Below are 11754 nucleotides of genomic sequence, written 5' to 3' on the forward strand. Positions count from 1 at the left end.
AAAAAATGCAATTACCAAAGGCCCATCAGACAACAAAGTTCTTTTTTCTATCTTTTGCTCTTCAACATTTCAGAGATAACTCCATCTTAAACTGTCTTGTTTTTAGACTAACAGTGCTAGTGATTGTATGCCGGATGCTAAGAACAAACAATGTTTTATGCAGGATGAGTGGAACTAAAGATGAAACGTTAGTTAGCCGTAAGCCAGTTTCAGTTTAGACACTAGTAACCCATCGTCTCAAAGAGGCTTTTGTCGAATCGGACCGGTGACGTCAAATGAACTTTATAAAGGCATAAATTCATCGTTTGGGTAAAAAAAACAATATGAGAACAGCAATCCCCTCCCAGCCCCTTAAATACATTTTGCGTCTTTTCTTTGGCATTGACATCTTCAGCTGGCCAAGACGACTGGTCAGTTCTTGCACATCACCTAAATTCACAAAGGGAATACTTTTTTTGAAGCTAACACATAGTTGAACATGTTGGAGATGCTCGAGTACAGTCACTACCAGGTGAGATGGGATTTTGGTTATAAACCTACAAGAAAAATATGCTTTAACACATATTAAGACATGGGCAGATTAGAATGTTCATTAAATCTGCTGTATGTTTTGTCTTTTTTTGCATGCTTGCATATTTATGGATAGAGCGGTTATAAAATACTGATTTAACACATTAGGTCTGTGACCTTTTTCAAATATAATGTATTGCAGAAATTATTCCTATTATGTCCCGTAATAAAGGGATATCACACACAAAAATGTCAATTCTGTCATGTCTGTCACCTTACATTTATTCTAAACCTGTCTTTTTCTTGTGTTGAACATGAAGATATTTTTGAGAATGTTAGAAAATGGTAGCCATTGACTTCAATTGTATATTTGTTCTTAATATGGATGTTAATGGATACTGGTTTCCAGTAATCGTTAGATATTCTCTTTTTTGTTCAGCACAGTAATATAAAACTCATAAAGGTTTAGAACCACGTCAGCGTAAGTAAATTGTAGTTATATTTTAATTTTATTGGTGAACTATACCTTGAAATAACATTAGGGACATGAGAAACTGTATTGCCATTGAATTAAAACAGCTAAATTTGTTTGGAGTCCAACATCATTAAAGAAATAAACATATAATTGAAATAATTCCACTATAAGATGACTATAACTGCATATATAAAGTAATATATTTACATTGGCAACATTGGCGTTATCTCTGTGTTGTGATTCAGGTTCAGACCCACCTGGAAAGCCCCTCGAAGTACCACATCCAGCAGAGCCAGCGGCAGCAGGTAAAGCATTACCTGTCCAGTGCACTGGGAGCCAAGCTGAGCCCACAGGCCAGCACAGGGCCCGGCCCCAGCCAGCCAGCGGAGCACGGCATGACCCCGGGACCCGGAGCCAGCGCTCCCAATAGCCCTATGGCCCTTCTCACCCTCAACTGTGAGAAAGAGGTACATGAATAAACTGGCAGATAATTAGATAATAAATGTTGAATGATTGTAACGTTCTACATTTGGCCAAAAATTGGTGCCAGAATGCTGTGAGAACAGTGATTTCAATAATTCTTAAGTCTAAAAGAAGTAATTTATGACTTTATTTGATCCAAAATACAGTGAAATATAATGTAATAGAATAGAATATGAAGTTGTTATGTCCCATTTAAGAACGTTTTGTAATATATAATGTATTTTAGCTAAATTTATTTTAAAAAAGCATTTTTGGCTTCTTTTTGCCACTCCTCATTGTAGTGATGCTGAAGTGTAGTGTAGTGTAGTGTAGTCTAGATATGCTGAATTAGGCATCAATAAACATTTACTATCATAATTATCAATGTTAAAAGCAGTTGATACGTATGTTTTTGCAAATTATTTAAAAAATAAATCCTTTATTAGCATTATAAATGTTGCTTTCACTTACCATCAATTTTAAAATAAATTATTGCTTAATAAAAGTATTCATTTCTTTTTTTAAATAGATAGATGGATTGATGGATTGATGGATGGATGGATGGATAGACAGACGGACGGATGGACAGATAGATAGATAGATAGATAGATAGATAGATAGATAGATAGATAGATAGATAGATAGATAGATAGATAGATAGATAGATAGATAGATAGATAGATAGATAGATAGATAGATAGATAGATAGATAGATAGATAGATAGAGTTTGAAAAATGATAGATAGATAGATAGATAGATAGATAGACAGACAGACAGACAGACAGACAGACAGACAGACAGACAGACAGACAGACAGACAGACAGATAGATAGATAGATAGATAGATAGATAGATAGATAGATAGATAGATAGATAGATAGATAGATAGATAGATAGATAGATAGATAGATAGATAGATAGATAGATAGATAGATAGATAGATGGATGGACACAAAGTAACTCAATTGAAAATAGCAAGAATTGAAACAATGCAAAAGTAGTTGAAACAAATTAAACAAATAACACTCACCCAATAGATGGATGGATGGATGGATGGATGGATGGATGGATGGATGGATGGATGGATGGATGGACAGACGGACGTCGGAGGGGCAGATGGATAGATAGATAGATAGATAGATAGATAGATAGATAGATAGATAGATAGATAGATAGATAGATAGATAGATAGACGCAAAGCAACTCAATTGAAAATAAAAAGAATTGAAACAATGCAAAAGTAGTTTAAAAATAAAACACAAATGAAACAAATAACACTCACCCAAATTGCTTTATTAATACATAAATGTTTTGTTTTGAGAAAAAATAAAAATAAATAAAGAAGACACTTTAAACTATGAAAGTTAATCATAAAAACAAATGAAAAGAATAAAAGAGCGCTCAGCCAAGTTACCTTAAATTGTAATCAAAGCAAAAAACAACAACTATCAATTAAAACTACAATAGGTGCTCAGTGAAGTTACAATAAAACTACCCCAAACTTGCATGCCGAGGCCTGTTAGACATCAAAAAAGCAAGTTATGTAAGTTGCACGACTAAATACTTTCTCACTAATTCTTCAGAGAGATGCTACATCTTGCCTGAGACTGATTGATAATGGTTGTGCTGATTGAGGTTCCCTACATGAGTGCAAGTTATTACAGATATAGGTCTGATTAGTATTTTAGCACCAAAGCATTAATTACAAGATGACGCAAAATAGTTATATTCTTCTTTCATTTAAATTTGTTACAGATGGACGATGTAATTGAAGACATTATAAGTTTGGAATCAAGCTACAGCGATGACATTCTTGGGTTTATGGATGCAGGACTTCAAATGTCAAATACGGTAATAGCTTTAAATATGATACAAACGTTAGTATCATGCACATTTGTTTCAATCAGGATTCAAATGATAGCCTGAACAATCAGCAAATGATTTTGAATTAATAACCATTTATTTCTCAGATTCCAGTTTCTGCAAACCTGCTGGACATGTACAGCAATCATGCTCTTCCTCCAGCTGGAGTTTCCATCAGTAACTCCTGCCCCTCAAACCTGCCGGCCGTCAAAAGGGAATTATCCGGTATATATATTTACATTTGTCTTGTTTACCATTTGAGTTTACAATAACATTTGAGTTAAAATGTCCAAGCCCCCCATATTGAGGAATAGAAGTGTTCATAATGGGTGCAGTACTAAATGCACAATATCAATCAAAGATATTGTATTCTTAAATAGTTACTCCATCACCGGGCATGATGAATATAATGGACAAAGCTGGACCATGTGGCAAGTTTGACTCTTATCAAAGACCTGAAGGCTTTCCAGTAGGTATGTTTCTCTTTTCTCGGCCTATGAAGGCTATAAGCATGAATAAATGTTATACTTTGCTGTGTGTAGTACAATATTTGATTAACTGAGATGCATATCAACAAGTTGCACATTTGAAATTACATTGGCATACATTTTAAGAACGCTAAATGGCCTTTGTATTCAATTGATCATAAATTAATTACATTTCTTATGCAAAGCAACACTTTAAAATGCACTGACACACAATAGAAGTAACTGTGCATTCGTTCTGTAGTTTTGGTGAGAAGTTGACTGTGATAATTATGAATGAAATTAATCTAATGATTCATTTCAGAAGCAGAAGTCAGAGCTTTGGCTAAAGAGAGACAAAAGAAGGACAACCACAACCTCAGTGAGTCTGATTATCACATTGTTTGATCGTAAATATGCAACGAAACCTCTTATTTTGAAGTTATTGATATTATTATTATTTTTTGTTGGCTTTTTCATCCTTGCAGTTGAACGAAGAAGGCGGTTTAATATCAATGACAGAATTAAGGAGCTGGGCACTTTAATTCCCAAGTCAAATGATCCGTAAGTTTCAAAAATCACTATTACAATTCAAATTTGATTTACTTCAATGTGTGGGTCAAAGTCAAAGCGGCACATTTTGGTTCCTGTGTTAAATAAAATGACTGATTGATAAATAAAAGTGATTTTATTTATACAGAAAACATTACAAATATTGTTCCATCATCATCAAATTTAAAATCTATATTTATTCTTTAAATAATTACATTTATTTATTTTCTTTTCGGCTTAGTCCCATTATTAATCTGGGGTCGCCACAGCGGGAACCACCAACTTACCAGCACATGTTTTATGCAGCGGATGCCCTTCCAGCTGCAACCCATCACTGGGAAACACCCATACACTCTCATTCACACACATACACTACAGACAATTTAGCCTTCCCAATTCACCTATACCACATGTCCAGAGCACCCACCCGAACGTGGGGAGAATATGCAAACTCCACACAGAAACGGCAACTGACGCAGCTGAGACTTGAACCAGCGACCTTCTTGCTGTGAGGCGACAGCGCTACCTACTGCACCACCGCGTCACCCTAAATAATTACATCTTTGAATAAATATATAAAGAACAAATTATTATACTAAATTGTATTATATTTATAATGAATAAAAACATTTAGATGACAAACAGGTGAAATCTAGTGGTAGAGTACAGTATAGTAACAATTATATTATATACTAGGGATGTCCTGATCAGGTTTTTTTGCCCTCGAGTCTGAGTCATTTGATTTTGAGTATGTATCGATACTGAAACTCGATCCGATACTTCTATCCCAGCAGGCACACAACATCATAAGACGTTAATATTAGGTTAGATTTAGGTTATGACGTCAGGTGACCAAAATTCAATGCCAGGCCAGTGTCTAAGGACAACATTATTTTGAGGTCCAATAGCGACGTCAAATTATGTTGATATTTGTTTGATTTTAGGTTGTGTTGGAAAGTGACCAAAACCAACGTCTGATGGATGCCATAGTGGTAACGTCCACACAACGTCAAGGTGTAACATGATTAGATGTTGATATTTGATTCATTTTAGGTTGATTTTAGGTTGGACATTGACGTTGGCCCGACGTTGGGTTCTGACATCAACCTGATTTTCATTTCCAAACAAAATCCAACGTCCCCTCAACATTGGGGTACAACGTCAATATGACGTCATGTTGACGTCTTGTGCCTGCAGGGATAATACATAAAAAAAGAAAGAAGAGCGAAGAAACAGATCCAGGATGTCCCTTATTATTTGTTTAATTCACCTTATTTTATCATTCAACAACTGTGTTAACAAACAGAGCACTTCTGTGAAGTAGCTTGAACAATCAAGTAATAAATAACATCAATTCTTCACCTCTTGCAATCCCAAGTTTACATATCTCACAGTTTGCTATGTCATCAACTTTATATTACCTCCAGAGTGCAGACATACTTGCGTTGTTGCCAGATCTGATACGGTTGTGGCCGGAAGTTATCGAGAATTATTTTCATTATTTAATACATTTCCATTAACGTTTACCCCTACCCCAACCCTAAACCCAACCATCATAGTTATATAAAAACAGTAGTTGTACAGAGTATTATTTATGTTATTTATTAAATTACCCAATACATTGTATTTTATTAATGTCTACGCCTGCCCCAACCCTAAACCCAATTTATTTTTAAATAATTATTGTTATACAGTGTCACAAAAATGATGCTAGATTGAAGTGTGTATCCGCAGCTATTTCCTATCTAGACTTTACCACATACTAGTGCTTTCCGCTTCAAGCTGCCTCCCTGTTCTACTTTATCAGCTTTTAACCAATAGCGTCTCTGCAACAAAGTGATGTCATGCCGCATGTGTTGCTGTTTCTGTGTTAGGTCAAGAAAGAGGTCTAACTCTGTGCCACCACATAACTATAGACATGTTAAAAAATGAGAATATATATGTTATGCATATATAAATTTATATATATATATATATATATATATATATATATATATATATATATATATATAATGATTCTTGATATAAACATACATGACAAACAAGAGGTATATAAACTACTGTCACACTTAATGACCTTTTATTGCCCGTCTTGTTCTGTAAATTGAGGTACGAATGTATGATATGCATTAGATTTTACTCTGAAAAATAAATCTTATACTTTATTTTCTACTTATCTTCTACTTTTATTATTTTAATGATTAAAAAGCATTCTTTCTTTGACCTATATATATTAAATTGAAAAATTCTTCCAATTCTACAACAATATGTGTAAATGTAATGATTACAGATCAACAGTCTTGATTTCTTTTTCACAGGGACATGAGGTGGAATAAAGGCACCATCCTGAAAGCATCGGTGGATTACATTAGGAAACTGCAGAAAGAGCAGCAGAAAGCAAAAGAGCTGGAAAACAGACAGAAGAGACTAGAACACGCAAACAGACATCTCCTCCTCCGTATTCAGGTAAACCCAACGATAAACAAAAAACACACAAGGCCATTGGTTCAAATATCTCACATGAGCTTTGTGGACAAGCATGTTTCGATTTGCCCTTTCACAAAACGCCATCTGTTTTTTTGAAGTTAGATGGCGAAGCACCAAGCGTGACATTGCTTTAAAAGCTTATCAAGCATGCTCAGTGCTTCAGCTGCATGAAATTCAAACGTCACACTTAACTAATCAATTATGGGGAATTTCCCTCACTTTGACACATGGCATTTAGTTCACAATAAACCTTCTGTTTACACACACTACTTTTCAAACATACATGCATTTTTGTGAATAATGCTCTTTGTTATGCTAAAATGTTTGTATTTGTCCTTTTTGGTTGTTTCCAGGAACTTGAAATGCAAGCCCGTGCTCATGGACTCACCGTTGTACCTTCTTCCAGTCTTTATTCCGCTGAGTTAGTGGCTCGAGCAATCAAACAAGAGCCTGGTATGGGGGACTGCACATCCAATTTGTACCCACACCTCCCCAGTCCTGACATGTCCCGTCCTACCACTCTGGACCTCAACAATGGCACCATCAGCTACAATGACAGCCCCACGGAGGACGGTGAGCCCGGGGTCTACGACAGCCCAAACAAAGCCTCCACCAAGCTGGAGGACATGCTTATGGACAACACCCTGTCTCCAGTGGGCAGCAGCGACCCGCTGTTGTCTTCCGGATCCCCAGTACCATCCAACAGTAGCGGCAGCAGCAGTATGGACGAACATGACAATGGCTGTTAGCAATGCCAACTAAATTTTATGAACCAAAGTTAGACAATTAGATGTGTGTGTGTGTGTGTGTGTGTGTGTGTGTGTGTGTGTGTGTGTGTGTGTGTGTGTGTGTGTGTGTGTGTGTGTGCGTGTGTGTGTGTGTGTGTTTGCTGTAAGTACCAGTGTTACATCCAGATCATGAAGAGCACAATTACGTAAAGTATTAATCTTGTATTTCAGAATATTTAGTGTGCTTGTGTATATATTTTTTTCATTTATCATGTCAGAGTCTAGTCAAGAATGAAAACGTGTAAACAATTAGTTGATTTTTGAAGGATTCTCGAGGATGATATAAAGAGTAGCTTGAATAAAAACTGTTTAGGAGTTTTTATTTGGCTCAACGCTGTTTTTAAATGTAGCTCCCCTTCTTGGGGTGAACATCTTCCAGGGGTGGAGGACATGTCCAAACATATTTCTGCAGTATTCTTACATTTATTTGAAAATTGTTTAATTTTCTAGTAGAAGGGCTGTAATCAGGAGCGGACTTAACCAATAAGTGAGGTAAGCAGCCGCTTAGGTCCCCGGGAATTAGGTGGTCCCGACCAATGCCAAGAAGCCTATATTAATCATATAGCTGCACATTTTCTATCACATGTTGTAAAATCTGTCTATACCTGTTGAGATTTTAACATTATTACTTCTTTTCAAAAGCAGGGGCCCCCATAAATAATGAAACAATCCTTCCGTACTGCACATGTTTAAGGTGCAAGCGCAAAATTTTCAGACCCCCCTATAGCGCCAAATTTTCTAATTTGCAACTAGCGAATGTTTTAAGTGTTAATGGTGATTTTTAGAGACTCTCATGTGTCCATGCTGTACCGTTCCTAATGTTACTCTCCATGATAAGCTGCGGGTGATGTCGTGTGCCTCTCCCCGCCATCTCAAACAGTGCCACACAGCCGTCTCTCACTTCTGCATATCAACAGTAAATGTTATAGCACCGGGTGCGCAAGGTATTACCCTGGTACAGTCAAACTGATATGCTTCCCCTCTCTTTTAAATGTAATCCTTTAAATTGACTGTTTGTTCTTTTCTTGCTGTTGTTCACAATCACAGATTAGAGTAGAGGTAGGTAGAGTGTGTAGGAGTGAGAATTTTAAGAACATTTGGGGGGGAAAAAAAGTAGAAATACGACAAACAACAAAACACAGCTTTCTCCGTGATCCTGCAGACTGGCCGAAATACCAGTCAGATGATGAGCGCTGTGAGCTTGTTAACAGAAGGCCTTTTCAAATAACATATCACAGTGAAATGGCTGTCAATTCACAAACAGCAATTACTCAATTCATATGAAAAATTATGAAAAGATTAATTTGATGGATTGTGAATTAAATTTGTTAAAAAAAATTTAATTTTTAATATTAAAATCTAATAACAAAACTGCTAATTAACTATACATCTGCTAATTAACAGGCCCAAACTCGGTCCTGGAGGTCTGGTGTCTTGCAAAGTGTAGTTCCAACCCCAATCAGACACACCTGGGCTAGCTAATCAAGCTCTAAAGCTACGTCACACTGGGCTTTTCCTCCCATAGACTTTCATTCATATGCACGTGAATGCGTCAGACCGGAAACGCAAGGTCATGCGTCAAGTTTCGCATGTTGCTGCGGTGCAAAGTTGCTTGGTGAACTCTGACCTGCGAAATCGCATCACTTGACTGCGTGAGACCAATCGAGGATCAAAACAGGACCTCTCTGGACAGAAATTTAAAACATGGAGCAAACCGCTCGCTTTTTTAAATGTCTAATCATCCAGTGTGACCGTAACTTCAGTAGGTTTTCTAGAAGCATCTGTGCAGGTGTGTTGAGGAAAGTTGCAGCTAAAATCTGCATGACACGGCCCTCCAGGGCTGAGTTTGGACACCCCTGCTGTACATAGTTTCAGTATTATTTCTGTAATATTTCTTGTATGTTTTATTATCTGTGTTATTATATTATCATTGTTTATTTTTTATTTGTGAATTTATTGCTTTTAATTTTACATTTAGAAGATAAAATTCCTTTAAATATTAAAATATACCAAATATACTTTAAATATTCCCTCTCTCTCTCTCTCTCTCTCTCTCTCTCTCTCTCTCTCTCTCCCTATATATATATATATATATACTTTACCCTTCTTTTTATTTTTCAAAAATGCTAGGGCCCTATACCTGAAATTGCGTAGGGCCCCCAAATCCCTAATGCAAGTTACACATAATAATTAGAAGAAAAAATGTCCAAATTGCTTTTATTTTAGGGATAGTTCACCCAAACTATCCCTAAATGGATTCTGACTCTCCATAGGCAGCAGAATTTGCAAGCATTTCAAAGTTCATAAAGTTCCCAAAAACAGTCCACGTGTCTTCAAATGAGCATCACTTTCTTATGTGTTTCAAGGGATAAAGGGGATGCCCTCATGCAACTTACTCCGTTTGAAAGAAAGCACGGGCACATCTGGGGGATATAGCCTACAGTTGAAGTCAGAATTATTAGCCCCGCCTTTGAATTGTTTTTTGTCTTTTTTAAATATTTCCCAAATTATGTTTAACAGAGAAAGGAAATTTTCACAGTAGGTCTGATAATATTTTTTTCTTCTGGAGAAAGTCTTATTTGTTTTATTTCAGCTAAAAGCAGTTTTTAATTTTTTGAAAACCATTTTAAGGACAAAATTATTAGCCCCTTTAAACTATACATTTTTTGATAGTCTACAGAACAAACCATCGTTATACAATAACTTGCCTATTTACCCTAACCTGCCTAGTTAACCTAATTAACCTAGTTAAGCCTTTAAATGTCACTTTAAGCTGTATAGAAGTGTCTTGAAAAATATCTAGTCAAATACTATTTTATTGTCATCATGGCAAAGATAAAATATATTAGTTAATAGAGATGAGTTATTAAAACTATTATGTTTAGAAATGTGTTGAAAAAATCTTCTCTCTGTTAATTAGAAATTGGGGAAAAAATAAACCGGTGGGCTAATAATTCAAGGGGGGTTAATAATTCTGACTTCAACTGTATATCAGCAACACAACACGCATACAAAGCACAGCACAGTGATCTCATGAAAGCATGCCCTGAACTGACAAGAATGCATGCCCTGAATTGAAAAGAAACTGTTGAATAAAGTTATTTTTGTTTTTTGTACACATAAATTATTCTTTTTGCTTTACGACTTTACGAATGAGGACACATGGACTATTTTGAGGATATTTTATGTACCTTTCTGGACTTTGAATGTCTTGTGACTCGTGCTGTCTATGTAGGATCTGAGAGCTCTCTCGTTTTAATTTTGGAGTGAACGATCCCTTTAAAATTTTACTACTGCCCTGCAGAGCTCCATTACTCAAAACTCTGTTTGTTAGGCCCTACTTTTAAGTATTGATGAAACCATGCCTTGAAAATTGTTTTTAAAGTATATAGAAATAAGTCACAGAAGAAATTAGTCTAGGGCTAATTAGTTGGGAGGTAATCATTTAGCATATTTGCTAATACTGTTTTTTATAAAAGATGATTCATTCACTATTATTTGTATTATGTTTTAACAAAAAAACTAAAGGTTATTTGCCATTTGACATTCATTGACATCTCTAAAATAGGTTGGGGTTTAGTTCAGTTGTCAGCGTGAAAATGATTGAGACGGTCAATCTAATTATAGTAGGCAGAGTTTGTGGTTCACAGAAAAAGAGGGCGAATTCCAGCGTTAAGCGTCGAGAGGGATGTAAGATTTAAGCAATGTAGCAATGCAAACCTTGCAAAACTTTTCTGTTCTCATCAAACTGCCCGATTTTGAATTGAATCACATCAAACCAATCGAATTTGATTAGACAAGAAGTTTTCAATATGATGAGGCAACATGCAATACTATGCAATTATTATTAGCATGTATTGCTATTACTATTGAACTATCAGTTGTCAGATCAATATTATAACATAGCCTACACATTTTTTTGTGGCTGATAAAAATACTCAATGGGGTAGGTTTTCAAAAGTCAAAGACATTGGCAAGTTCAGTTATGAGTTGAAGCATTAACTTCTGTTATTGACTAAGAGTGAAGCTTAGTAGGCCACTCATTCATCAAATATGATAATCCTAGTGCTTCCCTACTGAAAAAAACAGCTTAAACCAGGCTGGAAATGGCTGGAAACCAGCCTGGAAATGGCCAAAATCCCTCAAAAACCA

General features: G+C 35.9%; 1 protein-coding gene across 2 annotated transcripts; it reads left to right on the forward strand.

Annotated features, from left to right (window-relative positions):
• Positions 1 to 336: 336 nt before the first annotated feature.
• On the forward strand, positions 337 to 7896 carry mitfa (melanocyte inducing transcription factor a). Of its 2 annotated transcripts, XM_056459133.1 has the most exons (9): positions 347 to 511; positions 1231 to 1452; positions 3204 to 3299; positions 3419 to 3536; positions 3692 to 3784; positions 4101 to 4157; positions 4264 to 4339; positions 6646 to 6793; positions 7168 to 7896. In XM_056459133.1, the coding sequence occupies exons 1-9, from the start codon at positions 479 to 481 to the stop codon at positions 7561 to 7563; spliced, it is 1239 nt and encodes a 412-aa protein (XP_056315108.1). In that variant the 5' UTR covers positions 347 to 478; the 3' UTR covers positions 7564 to 7896. The 2 variants fall into 2 exon arrangements, with proteins under 2 accessions (XP_056315109.1, XP_056315108.1); XM_056459134.1 differs by lacking the exon at positions 7168 to 7896 and having other exon boundaries at positions 337 to 511; positions 3692 to 3780; positions 6646 to 6736.
• Positions 7897 to 11754: the final 3858 nt, after the last annotated feature.

The sequence above is a fragment of the Danio aesculapii genome, chromosome 6 (assembly GCF_903798145.1).
Source record: "Danio aesculapii chromosome 6, fDanAes4.1, whole genome shotgun sequence".
NCBI classification, from domain to species: domain Eukaryota; kingdom Metazoa; phylum Chordata; class Actinopteri; order Cypriniformes; family Danionidae; genus Danio; species Danio aesculapii.

Excerpts from the sequence above, each read along its gene's own strand:
- mitfa (XM_056459133.1), top strand. The coding sequence starts at position 479 with ATGTTGGAGATGCTCGAGTACAGTCACTACCAG. Across the intron at positions 512-1,230 it reads TCGAGTACAGTCACTACCAG|GTTCAGACCCACCTGGAAAG; the intron begins GTGAGATGGGAT and ends GTTGTGATTCAG. Across the intron at positions 4,158-4,263 it reads GAAGGACAACCACAACCTCA|TTGAACGAAGAAGGCGGTTT; the intron begins GTGAGTCTGATT and ends TCATCCTTGCAG.